We start from the raw sequence: 23,119 nt of genomic DNA on the forward strand, positions 1-23,119 counted from the left end.
TAGAAAGTCAATTAGGGCTCACTTACTTTTTCCTCTTAAGATTTAAACACGTCACTTGGGATAGAATATTTTGGCTATAAAACTTGATATTATTAAGTGAAGTCCATAAAAAATCCAAAGTTCCAAACCTTATTGTTGTGAAATATATTTTCTTGAACTTTTGTATATATCATATTGTGATACTGTTTTATTTTTATTATTGTGATATACTTAGAGATCACTTAGAGATGATTCCATCAAATTTTAAGATATATCTTAGTAGGAGTCATTGATTGTTGTATTTTAATGGATTTGAAAATTCAAACTAACTCTAGTGTTATTGGTTCTATGATTTTCAAATCTGTATTAAAATCATGTGTTATTGGTTTAATGATTCATAAATTCTATATCAAATCAAGTTATTCAATAGTACAAATTTACTAATATATTTGATTTTATAATGGATTTGAATAAATTTGTTTAGATTTTTTAATTAAAAATATAAAGAGTCAAATCCGAGGGAAAACCTCCGGATTTGCATATTTTACTTGGATTTATAAATACTATATGAATTTCTAAATCAATCAAAAATATATAAACCAATAATAAGTTAAAATATTAGAATATAATCGTTTATGTTGTATATACAACTTAGCGTATTCGACGTTAAATAATAGCAGAACAAGAGTTTTCCAAATATTGTTTCTGTCTTTGACAATGGGTTCAAACTCGTCAACCGCAACCATTGTGAAGAACTGGAGAGCGTATCCTCCTTCGTCGTATTCCCTCAAAATTCACAACTTCTCCCAACTTGAGAAGTCGATTGCCATCTCTGATCATAAAATACCAATCTCGTCTTTTTTCCTCTGGTGGATATAATTGGTAAATGTTGTTGTGTATACACACCTTGTCTAGCTAATATAGTGCATTTGTCATTAATCAGCATGAAAATATTATAAGAATTTGGTAGTTTTTTTTAAAGAGTATCTTACCTTGTCTAGCTAATGCAATTTGTTTTGCTTATTCTGTTATATTTTTATTTTCTCTTTTCTAGCAAATATTTGGCCTGCCAGCCATCATGTATGTTCAGATTCCGATCGACCATTTTAGGGTATATTCATAATAGTTTATTTTTAGTGAAAATTTGTTATTTGTATAAATAGGAGATTGATTGTATACCCCAAAGGAAAAAAAAATGGACGATGGGAGTGGATTTATTTCAATGTACGTGGAAATAGACAGCAAAAGCTTAACACCACCAAATGAGATTTCCGTAGAACTCCGTTTCTTTGTCTACAACAAGAAGAAAAACAAGTACTTTACTATTCAAGGTAAGCTACTTCTGACCATGCTCTCTCTCTTAAAAGCATATATGTATATCAGTCAGGAATAATTTTTTTATATATTCAGATGTGGAAGTAAAGCGGTTCAATGCACTTAAAACGGTGTGGGGTTTGGGGCGAGTTCTTTTGTATGATACTTTCAATAACCCTGGAAATGGATACATCTTCGAAGGTGATCAATGCGAGTTTGGTGTTCATGTCATAGTTTCTCCACCCCCTACCAGAATGGAAATCCTTTCTTTTGATGATAAAATTCCTTATCCTAAGTATTGGACTGTCAAGAAGTTTTCTGAGTTGATAGAATATGTTCACGTATCTAACTCTTTTTCAATGGGAGGAATGGAATGGTAAGTATATACAGCGAACACTTTTTTGACTAACATATATATATATATAATATTTATATGTGTGTATGTGAATGTTAACAAGTTCATACTTTATTAATGTTCTTTAAGTTTCTAAACTCTATCCAAAGGGCTTCTCTAGAGCCGATGGCAAATGGTTATCCATTTTTCTCCATTTGGCTGACAGTCCTGCACTGAAAGCAGATGAGAAGATTTTCATGCAAGGACATGTGCGACTTCTTGACCCACTTGGATCTAATCACTGGGCACGGCAATGTATTTTCTTAAACACAGTTACTTTTTCCTATATAACAGTTCACAGTTGTTATTGTCTTCTAGATAAGTACTGACATTCATTTGGCGTTCGCCTTTATCTAGTAACCATGTTTCCCTTATTATTTATTATTTTCTTGCAGTGTACGACTGGCACATTGAATCAAACAACGGTTGGGGTTGGGATCAGTTTTTGTCTTTACATAAACTTCGGAAGGTTTACTTGGATAAAGAAGATGCGTGAATATTGAGATTGAATTTCAAGTGGTTTCGGCTACCAAATATTTCCCCATTATTTAACCTCTCTATTTTACCCTATTTACCATTCTTCTACCATGACTACTTGTATATCAAAGTGTCTTCTTGAAACTTTGTTTTTATTTATCATTGAGTTTTCTAATTTACATAATTTGTTTTCAAAGCAGAGAAAGTAATTACGCAAAGTATTTTCATAGGGTTATTTTTTTGTCAACTGATAGGGTTATTTTTTAATTAGCAAAAACAATTATCGTTTTCTATATACGCAAATGTTAATTTAATAATAATTAAGACTAAATTAATGGAAATATTTAGAGGCGCTCAGAAAATCTACAGATTCTTTAAATGTTGAGAAAAAATCATTTTGTAAATTGTTCGTTTGTAATACTCAGCATCATCATCATATAATCTTGCGAGACACGTACTGCTAACCATAAACTAGACATGTAGTAGAGCTGACATAGTTTTTTTTAGCTTTTTAGCTTTTATGAGACATTTCCAATGGCTACCCTCATTTTTTCCTTTAAAATGATGCAAACTTAAAATGAGTTTGAGTTTTGCTTAAATGGTTCCTTTCATTTTTCTACCCAAAAGATTATTCTTAAGTATACATTTTTTATTAATACTTCTTATTAAATTATAATAATGCTTTGTATTTTTTAAAACATACATATTTTATCCAACTATAATTTTATTTTAAACAAATATTTATTATATACATAAATTTAGTTTTTAATAGAATATAAAATGAATTATAAATTTATAATTGTGTTAATGAAAGTATTAGTAATTTTATTAAAGTATAAAACACCTATATTTAATATGTTTAGATATAAACAAAGTATGTAAAAGTTTAAAGATCAATTTGTAAATAAAAAATTTCAACATCAAAATGAGTTTACAAATAATATTCCTCAAATTTTATATATGTACTATTTTAGAAATCTTTCACTCATTTTTTATGTTTTTTTTTTCTCAAAATGATGTACCTTCGAGATGGTTTGGACAATTTAGGTGATGCTTGGATTTATAATTAATCTTTGTACAGTCACAGTTTTGAATTAAAGCAGTCTAGGTTGTTTAATTGTGAAAAGATGAAATTTGGTCTTTTTAATATATCAAATACAATTAAAACATGAGACTTTTTGATATTTTAAAGAGAATAATGTTTTCCAAATTGATGTGTATTACACTAGTTAATGTGTATGTACTATGTAGCATAAGCATAGTAACACTTGCTACTTGATTCCCACTCAGGCTGCAATATTCGCGCTTGTGGGAATAGCCATTATAGGAGCTGCTTTCGGATTCTAGACGGTGAGGAAGTCTGTTGTTTCGAAAGATGGAGGTGTTGATGCTAGTGTTGCCCAATTTGTGAAATGGGCCATGCTTTCTATCGCCACGTTTATCTTCCAGGTAAAAATTGCATATGTTCTGGTAAATGGAAGTGTTAATAAATTAATAATAAGGAAGCTTTCTCATGATAAATTAAAGATATGTTATTCTATAAAGTAAAAATTTGAATTTACTATTTACAAAAACTTTTTTAGCTTTTTCAGTTTAAACAGAAATAATTTTTTATAAGTTATATTTCTTTGGTTTATCAGTTTTACTTTTATTTTTAGATTTCGTTAAATTTAAACTATAAATATTTATTTATATATACACATAGCCATGTGTATTTGTGTGTGTATGGGTGTTTAAAATTTCATATTATTTAATGATGTAGGTTTCTAAAGCTGCATCCGGAGGGCAACTATAGAGCAGATGGAAAATGGTTATCCATTTTTATATATTTAGCTGATGAAAATATTTTCATGCAAGCAAATTTCCGAGTTCTTGACCCACTTGGATCCAATTATATACATTTTTTTTTTTAATTTTCTTACTAACTAAACAACAGTATATACAGTCTTCTAGCTAGATATATACTGAGATATTTGTTTATTTGCAGTGGATAAATGGCACACGAAAAAAAACTCGGGTTGGGTTTAACCTCGGTTTTTATCTTTAGCTGAACTTGGAAAGGTTTACTACAAGGAAGACGTGCTTAAAGTTGATATCGAATTTAAAGTTGTTTCTGCGACCAAATATTCTCACAGTATCTAAGCTCTAGTCTATGTACTTTTAGACTCTCAGTTATATCCTGTTCTTCAACCATGGCTATAGTTTACAAGTATGTTAGAATTTTTTTTGTTAGTTATCATTTGAATTATTTGGTTTCCATAAGTTATGTTTTAAAAAGAAAACTTCTCTTTGTAGTTTGTTATCCCCAGCATCACCACAAGTATAATCTTCCAAGCTGTTCTCCACAACTCTTATGTAATAACTATTTGTAAGCGTGGTTTAGACTCTATAAACTCTGCCCCAAAGTTTTCTCTCAGGCACGAAACGCGAAAAAAGTCCTTAGCAAGTTGACTTTTTACCGGGTAACCCCTTTACCCGCTAGTTTCTTGCTGTTTCGGGCAACTTTCTTGCTGCAGAACAGAGCATATTTCAAATTCTTTCCTTTTTAGTAGAAACCTCTGGATTTTCTGCTCCACGGAATACCACACCGGGTTCACGCCCCCGACGCCGTCGGAAGGTCCGTAGCTATCTTCTCTGCCGGTCTTTAGTGAAGATGTCTGGCCTTATCCCGAAAACCTACTCTGCTCTCTCTGCTCGCTGGTGGTTAGATAGGTGTTTCTTGCAGGAAGGAGCCTTTACCTCTCTTCTCTAGATTATCTGCTGACCAGTTCAGTTTGCTACCTCCGCTCTGAGGTTTCTACTCTACGGCCCCTACCTAAAGTGTTTATTTCCTTTCCATCCGTGTGAGGTATCTCTAAGAGTTGCATAGTTACTTCCAACTAAATTTCCGTTACTATGACGCACCGGTATTCCAGATCTGCCAAAGAGAAGTGGATTGCGGCCTCACGCAGACCACCGAGACGACCACCTGTAGTGATTCCAACTTCTGACAACACTCAGCTCATCGAGGAGAATAAGCTTACTCTTATAGGAAGGGTGACCAATCCGATGGTTCAGAAGACAAGAGCTCTGGTGGATTTCTTCACTCAACACTGGTCCACAGTGGGAGCGATAACAGGAAGAGACCTCGGACCACATCTCTTCCAGTTCCGTTTTGAGTCGGAACAGGACCTTCAGGCTATCTTACGGGCGCCTTACCACTTTAAGAAGTGGATGATCATCCTCCAACGCTGGGAGCCGATTATCTCTGACAACTTTCCAGCCAAAATCCCCTTTTGGATCAAGATCCATGATCTCCCTCTCCATTTTTGGAATGAGCTAACTATCAACACTATAGGGGAAGAACTTGGCTTCGTCGAGGACCAAGATGTGGACCATGGCAGGGTTCGAGTTCTAATCAACGGCCTGAAACCGTTAGAGATGCATCTTGAGATCAGCTTGGCTGGTGAAGTAAAGAAGGTGGAGTTGGAATATGAGAAACTAGAAAAGCATTGTTTCACTTGCCACAACCTATCTCATGAGAATGGAGATTGTCCTTCTCATCTGTCCTCTCGTGATCTCCGGTCTAACTCCGGTACTATCAGTCAGACGAGGACTTTAGACCATCTTGAGGACTCCCGTCGGCGTCGAGATGAACGTATAGGGGGCAGAGACCCCAGGAACTTTCATAACGAGAGAGATAGATGGAACAACAACCGCAGAGAGCGTCCCAAGGGAGGCCCTCGGTCATTGGAGGATACTCCTCGGACTTACTCTGTCTCCCACCGACCCTCACCGGCTGCTTCTGCTTACAGAGACTCCGGAAGGAGATCTTCAGACAGCCGTCCCCCTGGAACACACTTGTCGTAGTCTAGAGCCAGGGACCCTGCATACATGTACAACCAAAGAGACATGAATCTAGACTCACCGTCGAGAGGGCACAGTCGGGGTACTTGGGTCCGTAAGACCCCGCAATCTCTCGAGAACAGACTTGATTTTCGCAAGTGTCTCATACCCGGTCTCCTCGTCCTGAGCGTGAGCCAATTGACTCCCCCCCCCCAGACACACCCTGCAGTGGTGACATCACCTCGTGAACGAGGTTCGGCGCTGAGTCGTCTCTCAATTCCTATTGATAGGGAACAACTACTCCAACGTGGAGCGTCGATTCTGGAGTCAGGACGATTACAAGATGTGAAGATTCAATATCTAGAGGATAATCTTCCGTTTGGGGCCAATGAAGTAAACTCAGTCCCCTCAAGCTCTAGAGGCCCAATACAGAACCGTCTATCCCTACCGCAACTATCACCAATCAGATCACTTAGTGAAGATCGCCGACATGTGTTTGAACGGTTGGGTGATACAATCAATCTGGTTGGGAATGCTGATGAGGATGGGGAGATACCGGTGGAAGTTAATCCGGTTGCACCCCCGCTACAAGTTGATCGTTCCACTGCTGGCAGTAGAGCTGCGAGCAAGGCTGCTGGAAAGCGCATAGCTACAGAGCAGGCTACTACTACTAAGAAGAGAGCACCTCCGGCTCCTCCCACTGGAGTGAGTGTTAAGAGGCAGCGTGTTACTAAGGTGCAAAATTCTCCAAAGAGGAAAGCTATGACAGGTAATCAACCTGCGAAGAAAGGCGCTAAGGATCCCAGTGCAGGTGCCCCCCCTTCCACCACAATCATCCCGACGATCATTAGAGCCAAGGCGGGTTTTCACACCGCCAAAGGCCCTGTTCGTTAGCCGCATTGTGCTGGAATTGTCAGGGCACTGGGAGCAGCCCTAGAGTTTGTCGTCTGCGAGAATTGCACCGCAAGTTTTCTGCGAACATAATGTTCCTCATGGAGACCAAGAATCAAGATGAAACAGTTCTGAAACTGTTTGAGAAATCTAATTTCACTAATCATTTTATTGTGCCCCCTGTGGGATTAAGTGGAGGACTTTGCCTCTCCTGGACTGATAATGTAACTATTGATATCTTGGACTCTTCTCCTAATATCATTGATACTTTTGTTACTGCGGAAGGTTCCTCCTTTTATGTATCATTCGTGTATGGCTCCCTCGTAAAGAAGACAGAGCAGAGTTCTAGGAGAAACTAATGCTAATTTCCCAGTCCCGAGAGGAGGCTTGGTTCATCACCGGAGACTATAACGAATTGCTCGACAACTCTGAAAAAGAAGGTGGCCCGCTCCGCTGGGAGGGATCTTTAGCGTTCCGCAGCTTTGTAACTCATGCGGGATTGTGGGACGTTCCGTTCTCTGGAAACTCTCTCTCATGGCGCGGGGTCCGGTACAATCACCTCATTCACTCTAGGCTCGACAGAGCCATGTCCAATTGCACTTGGTCTGAGATGTTCCCCACAGCACACTGCAAATATCTGAGGTTCGAGGGATCAGACCATAAACCGCTTATCACCTTCTTTGATCGCACCAAGCGGAAAAGAAGAGACACCTTCCGTTTTGATAGAAGACTAGTCTCAAAACCGGAAATCAAAACCCTTGTGGAGGAGAGTTGGAAGGCCTCTGACCCGGAGTCGGTTCTCTCTAAGATATGCCAGACTAGACAAGCAATCATAGCTTGGACGAAGGAGCAAAACATGAACAGCAAAAATCTGATTCTCTCTACACAAGTAGCTCTGGATGAGGCGCTCTCTGCCTCGGTGCCTGACCCGAAACTCATTGCCGGGGTGTCAGCTACACTCAACAATGCATACTCTGAGGAGGAGAGCTATAGGAGACAGCGCAGCTGCATCCAATGGTTGCAAGATGGCGACTGCAATACTGGTTTTTTCCACGCGGTTACCCGAGGAAGAAATGCGGTGAACAAGCTTGCGGTGATTGAAAACAATTCCGGTGAAGCAGCTTATGGGGATGACCGAATTGCAAAATGTATTGCTGACTTCTATCGGGATGTTTTCACTTCCTCACCCCGCGGAGGCCTCAGCTTCATCTCGGATGTCATCCAACCGATGGTATCAGAGGAGATGAATCAGCTACTGATTGCCATGCCAACAGACCTGGAGATAAAGGGAGCAGTGTTCTCAATTCATAAAGACAAAGCACCAGGTTCGGATGGTTTTTCAGCGAGTTTTTACCAGTGTTTATGGGAGATTATTGAAGAGGATGTGTGCAAAGATATCAGAAGCTTCTTTGCAGAGAGCTGGCTTAACCCACGTTTCAATGAAACATATGTCCGTTTAATCCCGAAGATTAAAGAACCAAGGAAAGTGGCCGACTACAGACCGATAGCTCTCTGTTCCACCCACTACAAGATTGTGGCAAAACTTCTGTCCAAACGCATGAAGCCATTGCTTCCGGCACTAATATCACCCCAGCATTCAGCGTTTGTGGTAGGACGGGCTATCTCCGACAAAGTTCTTATTACCCACGAGGTTCTTCATTATCTCCGTACATCTAAAGCCAAGAAGTTCTGCTCAATGGCTATAAAGACGGACATGAGCAAGGCTTACGATTGAATCGAGTGGGGCTTCCTTGAACAAGTGCTTAAGAGCTTCGGTTTCCATGAAGTGTGGATAGTCTGGATACTGCAATGTGTCCGGTCAGTGTCTTACTCATTTCTGATCAATGGCGAGCCGCGAGTACGGGTTGTACCAGGGAGGGGACTGCGACAAGGCGACCCCCTATCTCCGTACCTCTTTATACTGTGCTCGGAGGTTCTTTCTGGTCTATGCCGAAAGGCTCAGGAAGATGGGTTTCTCCCGGGTCTGAAAGTGGCACGCAACTCACCTGCAGTCAATCACCTCTTGTTTGCGGACGATACTATGTTTTTTTCTGTAAGAGTGATCCGGTGAGTTGCGATTCAGTCTTAGCCATCTTGGAGAAGTATGAAGCAGCCTCGGGTCAGCGGATTAATCTCCAAAAATCTGCTATTACCTTCTCCGCAAAGACCCCAGTTGCGATTAGGATCAAAGTCAAAGAGCGGCTCCACATTGAGGCCGAGGGTGGTATTGGCAAGTACCTTGGACTGCCAGAGCACTTCTCACGCCGTAAGAGAGATTTTTTTGCCAACATAGTGGACCGTATCTGTCAACGCTCTCACAGCTGGACTTCCAAGTACCTTAATGGAGCTGGAAAGCAAGTCCTTCTCAAAGCTGTGTTGACTGCTATGCCGGCTTATGCGATGTCGTGTTTCAAGTTGCCGCTATCTCTTTGCAAACAAATTCAGTCGTTCTTGACACGGTTTTGGTGGGATGTGAAACCGGAACTGAGAAAGATGAGCTGGGTGTCTTAGACGACTCTTACAAGAGCAAAGGCGGATGGAGGATTAGGTTTTCGAGACATTGAATGTTTTAATGACGCACTCTTGGACAAGCTCGCTTGGAAAATCCTGTCGAATCCTGACTCCCTCCTCAGCCAGATTTTATTGGGGAAGTATTGCCAGGATACACCTTTCCTGGAGGCTTCGATACCATGCGTTGCATCCCATGGGTGGCGCGGGATTATGGCAGGAAGAGAGGTCATTAAGAAGGGAGTTGGCTGGTTAATTGGCTCAGGGAAAGATATTGGTGTGTGGCAGAACCCGTGGCTCTCTCTCTTGGAACTGATGGCCCCTATGGGTCCCCCTACCCTTGTGCAACAGCACCTAGTGGTGTCTGATCTACTCCTTCCGCACTCCAAGAAGTGGAACCTCCAAGTGATCAGATCCACCTTGCCTCAGTATGAGGATATGATCCGAGAATTGGTACCAAGCTGGTCGTGTCCAAATGACGAACAGGTTTGGCTGTTTACGGCAACATGGGATTATACAACGAAATCAGGATACAAGCTCCTCTCCCAACCCCGCCAACCGTTGGATCAGCAGTTTAATTGGACCAACAACATCTGGAAGGTAGACACCATGCCAAAAGTAAAGACGTTCCTATGGAAAATGCATAGCGGTGCACTATCATCAAATGTTAATCTGGCTACAAGAGGTATCATGATAGACACTGCTCGTAAGCGGTGTGGAGAGCCTGAAACTGATCGCCACATCTTCCTCCAATGCCCCTTTGCGCGTAGGACCTGGGAACTGGTACCTTGTACTGATATGGCAGCGGTTCTATTGGCTACAAATACTTCTACCCTATTGAACCTTGGCAGAGGTCTGACTAACCTCCCGCATTCGGGCCTGGTGTGTCCCCTCTATCCGTGGGTGCTATCTGTGGAAGGCCACAAACAGATTGACTTTTGAGAACCAGGTGATGCAAGAACAGGAGGTGGTCAAGCTGGCCCTTAGGGAGGCCCGTAATTGGCAAGCTGCTCAACTTTTAAAGCGACCACCCGCAAAGCCCCCTCAGACTGAGAATGCCCACCGAGACCCAGGTCGCTCTCTTGCTGGTCTGGTGTGCTTGGTAGATGCGTCTTGGCAGGCCTCCACTCATTTTGGGGGGAATGGGATGGGTCTTCAAAGACTCCACAACCGGATGGTCCTCGTCCAACACTTCTAACTGCTCTCATGTTGCTTCAGCTCTGATGTCTGAAGCACTTGCGGTCAAAACTGCTATCACCGATGCAGCATCAAGGAACTTCAAGATCTTGAGCGTGTGCTCTGGCTCGAAGACTCTCATGGATTGCATCAACACACAAGGTCGCTGCATGGAGGTTCAGGGTGTTCTCAACGACATCTCTGCTCTATGAGCACACTTTGAATCTATCTCCTTTCATTTTATTTCCCGCTCCTTTAATACTGAGGCTGATTCTCTGGCAAAGATAAGCCTGCAGGATCTTGTAAGTCGCATTCGTGCGAACTAAACTCTGTTTCTTGACTTATTAATGCATGGTTTGTTCAAAAAACCTATTTGTAAGCACTTAAAACTTACCGTTACTATCAAATTGGCACCTAGATAATTAATAAAAAATATTAAATTTTATTTTAAAAAAAATTAAAATAGTTGAAAAAAATGATGTCTAACAAAACCTTAAATTCTGAACTCTAAATTTAACTCTAACCCTTAAATACTAGACCCAAACCCTATACCCTAAACCCAAATAGTAAACCCTAAACCCAAACCTATACTATAAACCCAAATCCTAAACCCTAAACTCAAACTGTAAACCTAAATCCTAGACCCTAATCCAAACCGTAAACTCTAATCCCAAACCCCAAATCCTAGACCCTAAACCAAACCGTAAACTTTAAACCCAAATTTAAACCTTTTAAATTTAGGGTTACGGTTTGGGTTTAGGGTCTAGGATTCATGTTTAGGATATATGGTTTGGGTTTAGGGTTTATGGTTTTGGATTTAGGTTTAGAGTATAGGGTTTGGGTTTATAATCTAGAGTTTGAGTTTAGGATTTAGGGTTTAGAGTTTGGGTTTAGGATTTAGGGTTTATAATTTAAGATTTAGGGTTTTGTTAGTGGCATTATTTTCTTTTTTCAATCATTTTTGTTTTTTTCTTAGATAAAATTAATATTTTTATTAATAATCTAACTGTCACTTGGTTATAAAATAAATGGGGAATTTAAAGGTTCAAATTTTGTCCTTTTTTTCGTAGATAGGTTACTAAATAAACAAACAAAGGTTATACGTTTGTCTGAACTATGATAGACGAAGGGACATATTATTGTATATATTGATATATAGAGGGGGCAACATTACCGAAAATCAAGCCAAGATAGGGACGAGACACAAAACAACAAACCTTGCACTTTTTCTTTACCCTTCTTTTTAGGAATGATTCTAGTATGCACCACTATTTAATCAAAAAATGCATCACTATCTATCCTGGAATATTAATTATACAATCTGTGTGGTAGATATGTGAGCTTATTACTAAATAAAATTTATAGGTAAAAGAAAACCATTAAGATCAATAAAACTCGAATTATCAAGAGACAACATATATAAATTGTTATAATTGATCCATTCCGTGACAGATTACCTATCAAATTTTAAGAAAATGTTATAAGGCTACAACTTTTACTAATCCTGCAACTTCAAAAGGTGATGTCAAAATTTATACATATACATAAGAAGAAAAGCAAGAGAAAAGTAGCCTTGGTCACTGCCGAATTTACATGTGGGCTGCAGCACCCGAGACCGAAGACCGTAGACCGTTACATGGTGAGCCACATGGTGACGTCCTGGCAGCGTCCATGCTCACTTCGGTCTCTAGTCTGGACCACCTCGGTGAGACCAGGATACTCGGTTAGCAAAAAAAAAGAGAGAAAAGTAAAATTGGGACCATGCTGAAAATAGAATAGAAAACGGTAATAATAATTGCAAGCACAGAAAAAATAGGTATGCACATACGATATGTGTCCATTAAGATAGATAGATGTCTGTCCATACGACCAAAAACGAAGTGTACACAACCTCTTTTTATCTAATCTTATTGCCTCATATATCGAAGAAAAAGTAACACGAAATTACAAAAGGCAACACACACACACAAAGCTGTGTGAAATCGGAAAATGATGAAAACATCAATTAATAAGAAAACTTAAAGAAAGAAAGAGAAACGAAAAGAAAGAGGAAAGGGTCAAGAGAGCATATATTCCCTTCTCCAACAAAACCCCACTCATGTTTCCAGATATGGAGTGAAAGAAGCAATAAAAAGAACAACATCAACCACTCCACATATTTATATATTAACCTCCATATAGCTTTGCCAACAAACCCAACAATCTTTGAAAACAAATAACCCTTTCATTTTATATTTTTTTTTTTTTTTTTTTTTTTTTTTTTTTTTTTTGATTAACCAGGTGTTGACCTTGCAGTCCACCACCTAGGCCCGGCGCCAATTATATTTTATATTTCTTGGGGTCGTTTGATCTTAATTGTTATTAGAGAGAGATTTGTATGTGTTTGTTAATGGCGAGCAACACTAATAAGGGTAATAATCAGAAGACAAAGATGAGTCTTGTGTTGTCAACAGATGCTAACCCTAGATTAAAATGGACTTGTGAGCTTCATCACAGATTCGTCGAAGCCGTTAATCAGCTCGGTGGACCTAACAGTATATACTTTTGTGTTTTCGTCTTCTTTAGTTTTAGTTTTTCTTATTATCCATTTCTTAATTGTTTTTTTTTTATTTTTTCTGTTTTTTTTGTCTGCAGAGGCAACACCTAAGAGTTTGATGAAGGCTATGGAGATTCCTGGGCTTACCTTGTATCATCTCAAGAGCCATTTACAGGTAATAATGTTCAGCAGAATCTTTGATTCGATGATCAGTGTTTTCAGTTTTCGATTTTTTTGTGTTTTTTCTTCTGGAAGATCAAATTTGAATGACTTTATTTTGAACTTCCTACAGAAATATCGACTAGGAAAGAGCCTGAAGTTCGATGATAACAGGCTAGAAGGTTTGAGTTTCTTTATCATAACATTGATCCTATTTTATGAAAATACATAGAACATATTCTTAAAGTTGAACCCTAATCTGACCATATTGTGTTACAACATTTTTACATATATTTTTCTTATTTATTATTTGCTTCTTGGTCGAGCAGTTTCATCAGCTTTAGAAACCCAAGAAGCTGAGAGTGGAAACTATTCTAGAGATTTCAAAGGCAGTGTCAACGAAGAAAACAACCATCCAGCTAACGAGTTATTGATAATCAGATAATCAAAATATTATCTTCTTTAGATTGATTATTGTAATACATTGAAAATTTATTGTTTGGTTTGTTTTGAAGCAGAAGCTTGAAGATCACCGAATCCTTACAACTGCAGACGGAAGTTCAGAAGAAACTTCATGAACATATCGAAATCGTAACGTCAATCAAAACTCCTATTAATTAACTCTAACTAAGCACAATAATTGATTTTGGGGTCTTAAAAATGTTTTGGCTTTAGGTTCACAGGAATTTGCAAGTGAAGGTTGAGGCACAAGGCAAGTATTTACAGTCAGTACTGATAAAAGCTCAACAAACTCTCGCTGGCTACACATCTTCCACTCTTGGCATGGACTTTGCAAGGACCGAGCTCTCGAGATTTGCTTCACTGGTGAATCCGAGTTCTTCGTTCTCGGAGCTGACGCAGGTGGAAGAATACGAAGAAGAAGCAGAGGACGCACAAGAAAGTTTCTTGTATCGCAAGAAAACAGAAACTAGAGGAATTAGACTGCTGAGATGTTCAGTTGAGAGCTCCTTGGCATCTTCAGAAAGATCAGAGACAAAACTGAATAATGATAATGACGAGAGACAATTGGTGGAGCTTCCGTTGATGGAGATCAAATCAGAAGTGATGACGGACAAGAAGAAGAGAAACCATAACGACGTCGTTTGCATGGAATGTCAACTGCTAAAGAAGATAGATTTTGAAGTTGATGATGATGAGCAGGAGTTGAAGTTGAGTTTGAATAGTTACAAAAAAAAATATGGGGACGTGCCCGACCGAACATAGGACTTGAGTTTGAGAAATATACGTTTTATTAAAGATCTATAAATGGTTTTCAAAAAACTCCTATTATATATGCGTAGATTTCCATTGATATTTTTAAAGTAAAGATTCTGTGAGCAAGTCGGGGTGAAGAACGCATGGGAATATTCTATCTGAGTCAACATGATTATCACATATACCCTTTTTTTTTTGGATCGAATATACGTTTTATTAAACATGATTATTACAAATATACTATATAGAAAAAAGTGTGCACAGAGTATGTGGGGAGGCTTGTGTATGTGGTAAAGGCGGATTTGAGGGGAACCTTTTATGATCAATGAAAGATGCAAAATGATTAAACTATAGTGAGCTTTTATCATTATGTCCCGACCATGATAAGCATGTTGGCTTCTCAGTGGTTGTTTTATACCATTCATACATGAGTCCTCGGTAACAAATTCAAATACCTCAATTATTCTATTAATTAGCCATCTTGAAGTTTTCGTTGGAACCCCATGAGAAAGTGGTAATACTAGTTAAGTAGTTATACACTACAAAAAAAACAGCGACATACTGAGGGAAAAACTCGTCGGTATGTCGTCGGAATAACGTTATTCCGACGACATACCGACGAAACAAGTCCTCGGAAATAACTCCTCGGAAATTCATTTTTCCTCGGAAATTTCTGACGGAATTCCGAGGAAACAAATTTTCGAGGAAACTCCGAGGACCACCAGTTCGTCGGAAAGCTCCTCGGAATATACCGAGGGAGAACTTCCTCGGGATATTTCGATGGACTTTCTGATGGTCCAATCCTCGGAAGTTCCGACGAAATGTTCCTCGGAATTTTCATCGGGAATTTCCGAGGAACGGAGCCCTCGGAAAATTCTGAGGAACGGAGCCCCCGGAAAATTCCGAGGAACGGAGCCCTCGGTATATTCCGAGGAACGAGTCCCTCGGTATATTCCGAGGAATGAGTCCCTCGGTATATTCCGAGGAACATGTCTCTCGGTATATTCAGAGGGTTCATTTCCTCGGAATTTAAAAAAAAAAAAAAAAATTTAAAAAATAAAATTTTTGAAATTTAAATTCGAAAATATAAAATTAAAATTAAAATTGAAAACATATTAGATAATATTCAAAGTTGTACAAATAAAAATAAAATATTCTAAGTTTTTGAAAAAAAAAAAACTACGGGTCTGGCACGTTCGGGAACACCTCGTTCGGGTACATCCTCTGCATCATCTCATCATTTGCTGGTTCAGCCTCCTCTGTGCCTCATAGCCCGCCTGTTGAGCCAGGGTCTCCAACAAAGATATGCGATCATCCTTGTCTTTCAACTGAGCCGTAAGTACTTCTGGATCAACAAAGGGCGGTGGTGCAGAAGAAGGAGGAACCGACCGGGTGCGACGACCCAAACGTCTCTTCTTCTTTGTTACCGACTGAAATAGAAAATAGTCAAATTTAAATCAAGAAATAAATGAATTGAACTTTAAAAAAAATGAACTTACGGCTTCAACGATTTCGTTGATTCGAAACCGGGACAAGTTGGTCGAAGCCGTCGAATCGTCATCCTCGGTTTGAAGCTGAGACACTTCGTCTTGCACCTGAGTTTGGACCAGGGTGACCACTTCCCTCACAAAACCGTCATCAATCTGGCCGGTCTTCTTGTTGGTATACGCCCTTTTCATTAGGGCGAGATCATCAACCGGCTCACCATCATTTTCTTCCGCCTTGAAAAAAACATAAATAATTGAAGAAAAAGCGACTGAACTTACCATGCGATCTCCCAGAGAGACAATATATTGAGCACCCAAGTTATGCTTGAAGACGCCCTTCCCTTTACGGTCGCTCCTGCGGTTGGTGGAGTTGGTGAAAGAAGTTTTTTTCGTCTCTTTCTTATCCCAATGCGCACACAACTCCGTCCAGACCGTGTTGTTTATCGACTTTGGGACCTTTTAATAATAAAAAAAAATAGTTTAATAAATTAAAAACAACCTTGTTGATTTCCCACTTCTTCTTCCACTCGTGGATCTGCTTCCCATAGTTGTCCATAACTTTATGGACGAAGTGGTGATAGATAAAGAGCGTCTCATCGGAATTCCATTTGAATTCTTGCTGAAAAAATAACACAATTAGTAGAAAATTAATATTAAAGATTAAAAATATAAGTAAAAAATTAGAATATTTACCATAAACTGACGAAACCACAGATGCTGCTTGTCGGTAGGGAAGTCAGTGAAAGTCGGATGTCCCTTGTCGAGGGCCGCGTACATCATACGGTTGATCCATGCGCTGATCTCGTTCCCGGATCGGTTGAACCTAATAAAAAGAACAAACGCTTAATAATGAATCAAATTTTAATGAAAAAAAAATATGTTTAATTACCATGTTTGACCCCGTCCATGTGGATACGGAGTGAGATAGGAAAGATGGTCACGACCGGGCTGTCGAACCAACTCCGCAACACTCATCACTCCCGGAGGACCCGGAGGAACCGTAGGAGCAGGAGCGGGTGCAGCAGCGGGAGCGAGAGAAGCAGGAACGGGTGCATCAGAGGGAGATGTATGGTAGGAGCTGTGGAGCGAAGGGAATCCTGAAAATGGCTGGAATCGCGAGACTGGCTCCCCGTACCACCACGACCACGACGCTGTCGAGGCCGGATCTGATCATCATTAGACCTGTAAATTAAAAAAAAAAATATTTAATAAATATATAAATATATAAATTAATTTTTTTTTTAAAAAAAAATCCCAAATGATAGTTTTTAATCACAAAAAAGTTTTATAGATATTAAAAATATTTAATAAATATATAAAAATAGTTCCAATAAACAAAAAATTGTTTTAATAAATAAAAAATAGTTTTAATAATATTAAAAATGTTTAATAAATATAGAAATTTATATAATATATATATATATATATATAAATTTTTTTTTAAATCCCAAATAATAGTTTTTAATCACAAAAAAGTTTTATAGATATTAAAAATGTTTAATAAATATATAAAAATAGTTCTAATAAACAAAAAAATAGTTTTAGTAAATAAAAAATAGTTTAATAATTACAAAAAATAGTTTTAATAATATTAAAAATGTTTAATAAATATATAAATTTATATTAAATATTTATATATATATATATTCTTTTTTTAAATCCCAAATAATAATTTTTAATCACAAAAAAAGTTTTATAGATATTAAAGATGTTTTGCAAAATCCAAAAAATCGAATTTATATACAAAAAACGTTTTGTAAAATCCAAAAAATCGAATTTATATACAAAAATCGTTTTGTAAAATACAAAAATCGAATTTATACACAAAAATCGAATTTATATACAAAAATCGATTTTATAATAAAAAATTTATAAAAAAAATCTAAATCAATTCAACAAAACAAATTATTCAACCAAATCACAATTCTAAACCTATTATACAACCAAATCACAATCCTAACCAATCACCCTAACAAAAATCTATCAAATCTACACAAAAACCTAACAAATACTCCCTCCGTTCCTAAAAGATGTATGTTCTGGAAAAAAAAATTGTTTCAAAAAGATATATTTTTTACCATTTCAATGTATGATTTTATGAAAAATTGTAAGTTTCAAAAAAATTAATGGTGTTTATTGAATTTCTATTGGTAAAAATTATGAAAAATTGTTATTCACAAAAAACAATGCATATTTAATGAGTTTTCTTAATATATGTGAAAAGTCTAGAATATACATCTTTTAAAAACATAGGGAGTAGTACCTAAGAGAGTGAGATAGGGTCCTTACATGATTTGTGTAGGTTTAGAGAGGATTCGCCGGAGATATCGTCGGAGAGAAGGGGGAGATCGCCGGAGAGGAGGGAGAGGAGCCGGAGAGGAAGAAGAGAGAAATGGGGAAGAAGAAGCGGCTCGTGGTTATAAAACCTAGGGTCCGACGGGTAGTTTCCGTCGGAATTTTCTCGGAATTCCAATTTCAATTTTCGCGAAATATTTGTCCGGTTAAATGAAAATATTCTGAAGAGATTCCGACGGAAATATCCGTCGGAATTCCGTCAGAATATTCCGAGGAAATACCGAGGAACTAGTGTTTGGGGTTTCAAAACATCGATTTTTTTTTGCCGTATTTCATTTCTTATACAATTGTAATGCATACAATTGAAGATTCTTTGTATAGATGATCATAAACCATGAAATAACAAAATTTCAAAACGAATTGTCAGTATTCCCTTTACCGTTCATTAAAGTGTATAAGTGTTTCTCTTATGTTGTGGGGATTTCGTTCATACAATCGGAAAAGTGTTTATTATAGGGTAAAGAACAAATTTTTGACCTCATAATCAGTCTAAGACACTTAATAAGGGTTATATAAGTGTTATTCAAACTGCAAAACGTTGTTTTCGGTTTAAAAACCCTACTTCCTCAGAATTTCCTTGGAATATTCCGAGGGAATTCCGAGGAAACCCTTATCTTCCTCGGAATTCCGTCGGAATATTCCGAGGAAATACCGAGGAACTAGTGTTTGGGGTTTCAAAACATCGATTTTTTTTTGCCGTATTTCATTTATTATACAATTGTAATGCATACCATTGAGGATTCTTCGTATATATGATCATAAACCATGAAATAACAAAATATCAAAACGAATTGTAAGTATTCCCTTTACCGTTCATTAAAGTGTATAAGTGTTTCTCTTATGTTGTGGGGATTTCGTTCATACCATCAGAAAAGTGTTTATTATAGGGTAAGAAACAAATTTTTGACTTCATAATTAGTCTAAGACACTTAATAAGGGTTATATAAGTGTTATTCAAACCGCAAAACGTTGTTTACGGTTTAAAAACCCTACTTCCTCGGAATTTCCTCGGAATATTCCGACTCGGAATATTCCGAGGAAATTCCGAGGAAACCCTTATCTTCCTCGGAATTCTGTCGGAATATTCCGAGGAAATACAGAGTAACTAGTGTTTGGGGTTTCAAAACATCGATTTTTTTGCCGTATTTCATTTCTTATACAATTGTAATGCATACCATTGAGGATTCTTTGTATAGATGATCATAAACCATGAAATAACAAAATTTCAAAAACAATTGTAAGTATTCCTTTTACCGTTTATTAAAGTGTATAAGTGTTTCTCTTATGTTGTGTAGTTTTAGTTCATGCAAGCGTAAAAGTGTTTGTTATTGGGTAAAACACCAAAGTTTGACTTCATAATCTGGTTAAGACACGTTATGAATGTTATATACGTGTTATTCAATCCGCAAAACGTTGTTTTCGGTTAAAAACCCCTAGTTCCTCGGAATTTCCTCGGAATATTCCGAGGGAATTCCGAGGAAACCCTTATCTTCCTCGGAATTCCGTCAGAATATTCCGAGGAAATACCGAGGAACTAGTGTTTGGGGTTTCAAAACATCGATTTTTTGCCGTATTTCATTTCTTATACAATTGTAATGCATACCATTGAGGATTCTTTGTATAGATGATCATAAACCATGAAATAACAAAATTTCAAAAATAATTGTAAGTATTCCTTTTACCGTTTATTAAAGTGTATAAGTGTTTCTCTTATGTTGTGTGGTTTTCGTTCATGCAAGCGTAAAAGTGTTTGTTATTGGGTAAAACACCAAAGTTTGACTTCATAATCTGGTTAAGACACGTAATGAAGGTTATATACGTGTTATTCAATCCGCAAAACGTTGTTTTCGGTTAAAAATCCCTAGTTCCTCGGAATTTCCTCGGAATATTCCGAGGGAATTCCGAGGAAACCCTTATCTTCCCTCGGAATTTCCTCGGTATTTCTATTAAAAAAAAAAAGTCGATGCTAGTCTGTTTCCGAGTCATCATCATCAGATGAATCTGAATCTGGATCTTGGTGAAACTCTCCAATCACTGGTTCATCCTCTACGTGAACGACGGCTTCCTCTCTGAAGTCGGTTAAATCGACTACAAGGCCAACTCCAGCTAAATCTTCTGCTGAACTTAAGTTGCCGGATGTGCTTTGTTGTAGTGGGTCTTCCAGCTCAGAACTTCCCTGAACTCGGCCTCTCGGGTTGAGTCTTGTAACAGTAACCCATGGATCATCTCTATTCCTTACCCGGGGGTACTTGATATAACAAACCTGTAATATTTAAAAAATTATTAGTAAAATTATAAATTAGTACACATGATGATGAATCATTCCACCCTACTTAAAATTTTCACCATCTTCTTCAAATGGAACATATACCGCTCATACAGATACATCCATCTATACTGCACAGGACCACCAAGTTCCAATTCTCTTGCCAGGTGAATAACAATATGCTCCATAACATCAAAAAATGAGGGAGGAAATATCTTCTCAAGGTTGAACTGAATCACGGCTATGTTAGTCTTCAAATTTTCAATACCTTCAAGAGTCACTGATCTCGTGCATAAATCGCGGAAGAAACCACTTATCCCTGCAATTGCTTCATGAACATTTCATGATAATATTTTTTTGAAGGCAAACGGAAGGAGGCGCTGCATCATTACATGGCAATCGTGGCTTTTCAAGCCAGTAAACTTTCCTTCCTTTCTGTCGATACAGTTACGCAAATTAGATGCGTAACCGTCTGGAAATTTCACATTGTTTGAAATCCAATCAAAGAACGCATATTTTCCCTCTGCATCAAGTCGGTATATGGGAAAAGGAGCCCTACAATTATCATCAACATAAAGTTCTGAACGAGCACATATATCGACTAAATCCAGTCTTGACTTCAAATTATCCTTTGTTTTACCTTGAACATTAAGGATCGTGTTCATGAGATTGTCAAAAAAGTTCTTCTCAATATGCATGACATCTAAATTATGCCTTAGCAGATGATCCTCCCAGTATGGCAGATCCCAGAAAATACTTTTTTTGTGCCAGTTATGTAGGTCTCCAACAGCATCTACCGGAAAACGCTCATGTCCACCGACGTCTGGCGTCCTTTTTGCACCAAAATCTCTTAGTTGTGTCTTCAAATCTTTCCCACAAATTTCCGGAGGTGGACTGTCAAACACCCTCTTGTTCTTCGTAAACAAATTCCTACTCCTACGATATGGATGATCAGGTGGTAGGAATCTCATGTGATAGTCAAACCAACATGTTTTCCTTCCGTGTTTTAGTTGGAAAGCATCAGTGTTATCTTGACAATATGGACATGATAGCCTTCCATGCGTTGTCCATCCAGATAACATATCATATGCTGGAAAATCACTTATTGTCCACATTAGTACTGCCCGCATTTGAAAGTTTTCTTTACACGAAACATCGTATGTTTCAGCACCTTGAGCCCATAGTTGTTGCAACTCATATATTAGTTGCTGAAGAAACACATCAAGTGATCTCTTAGGATGCTCTGGTCCGGAAACGAGAATCGAGAGAAACAAAAACTCTCGTCGCAAGCACAAGTTTGGGGTAGGTTGTATGGTGTAAGAATGACTGGCCATAGAGAATACTGTCTTCCACTCTTGCCAAACGGGCTGAAACCATCAGTACATGCACCAAGGTAGAAATTTTTTCTCTCATACGCAAAGTCGGGATACTTTGATTGGAAATGCTTCCACGCTTTTGCATCTGAAGGATGTCTGATCTCACCATCTGTTGAGTGCTCCGCATGCCATCTCATTGGTTGCGCTGTGCGTTCAGACAGCTACAACCTCTGCAACCTTTCAGTCAAAGGCAGATACCACATCCTTTTATATGGCACTGGAACTCTTCCACTCGTATCTTTATAACGAGGCTTTCCACAAAATTTGCATGTAACCCGCTGTTCATCCGCCCTCCAATAAATCATGCAGTTGTCGCTGCATACATCTATTACCTGATACGATAAACCAAGATCAGCTACGAGTTTCTGAACCTCGTAACCAGGAGCTACATTATCCTCGGGTAGAATACCTTTTACCAAATCAGCAAATACATCCACACAGTCTTCAGCCAAATTATAATTTGTTTTAATGCCCATCAATCTTGTAGCAGCTGATAAAGCTGAATGACCATCTCCGCAACCTTCATACAATGGTTGCTTTCCAGCATCCAACATATCATAAAATCTCCTAGCTTGTGCATTGGGTAAATCTTCCCCTCCAAAATGATCATTTATCATCTGCTCAGTACCTACACCATAATCTACATCCGTTCTAATTGGTTCTTCTAATCTAAGCGCTGGCTGAGGTTCGCTAGTACTACCATGTTCATAATCAGTTTCCCCATGATGATACCAAATTTTGTAACTTCGTGTAAACCCACTCAAATATATATGAGTCCAAACATCCCACTCTTTAATAACCTTTCTATTTTTACAATTAGAGCAAGGACATATTAACATACATGTTTTTGCTTCCGGTTGTCGGTGAGCTAACCCCATGAATTCGGTTATACCTCGTTGGTATTCTTCCGTAAGCAATCTCGTGTTCGGATCCAAATGAGGTCGATCGATCCAAGAACGAAAATAATTTGAAGAAGACATGTTTTTTATGAATCAAATTCGTGTGTAAAGAGAGTAAGAGGGATGATGAAGATATGGAGTGAATGAAGAGGAAGAGGGGTGCTTGGGTTTATAGTTGAAATCCTACCGACAGACCGAGGAAATTCCGACGGAAACGGCTAGTTCGTCGGAATTTCCTCGGAATTTTTAAAATCCCCCAACG

General features: G+C 38.2%; 2 protein-coding genes and 1 pseudogene across 2 annotated transcripts; all 3 read left to right on the forward strand.

Moving 5' to 3' along the window:
• Positions 1–696: 696 nt before the first annotated feature.
• On the forward strand, positions 697–2,430 carry LOC106400367 (annotated as a pseudogene).
• Positions 2,431–5,059: 2,629 nt separating this feature from the next.
• LOC106398844 (uncharacterized protein At4g02000-like) lies at positions 5,060–6,013 on the forward strand. The gene has a single exon (XM_013839346.1). It carries the CDS (start codon positions 5,060–5,062, stop codon positions 6,011–6,013), a length of 954 nt encoding a protein of 317 aa, XP_013694800.1.
• A 6,208-nt stretch (positions 6,014–12,221) lies between these two features.
• On the forward strand, positions 12,222–14,701 carry LOC106399776 (myb family transcription factor PHL8-like). Its single transcript, XM_013840229.3, has 6 exons — positions 12,222–13,098; positions 13,199–13,275; positions 13,393–13,441; positions 13,589–13,685; positions 13,778–13,850; positions 13,935–14,701. The coding sequence occupies exons 1-6, from the start codon at positions 12,942–12,944 to the stop codon at positions 14,481–14,483; spliced, it is 1,002 nt and encodes a 333-aa protein (XP_013695683.2). The 5' UTR covers positions 12,222–12,941; the 3' UTR covers positions 14,484–14,701.
• Positions 14,702–23,119: the final 8,418 nt, after the last annotated feature.

This window comes from Brassica napus, chromosome C6 (genome assembly GCF_020379485.1).
Source record: "Brassica napus cultivar Da-Ae chromosome C6, Da-Ae, whole genome shotgun sequence".
Taxonomy (NCBI): Eukaryota; Viridiplantae; Streptophyta; class Magnoliopsida; order Brassicales; family Brassicaceae; genus Brassica; species Brassica napus.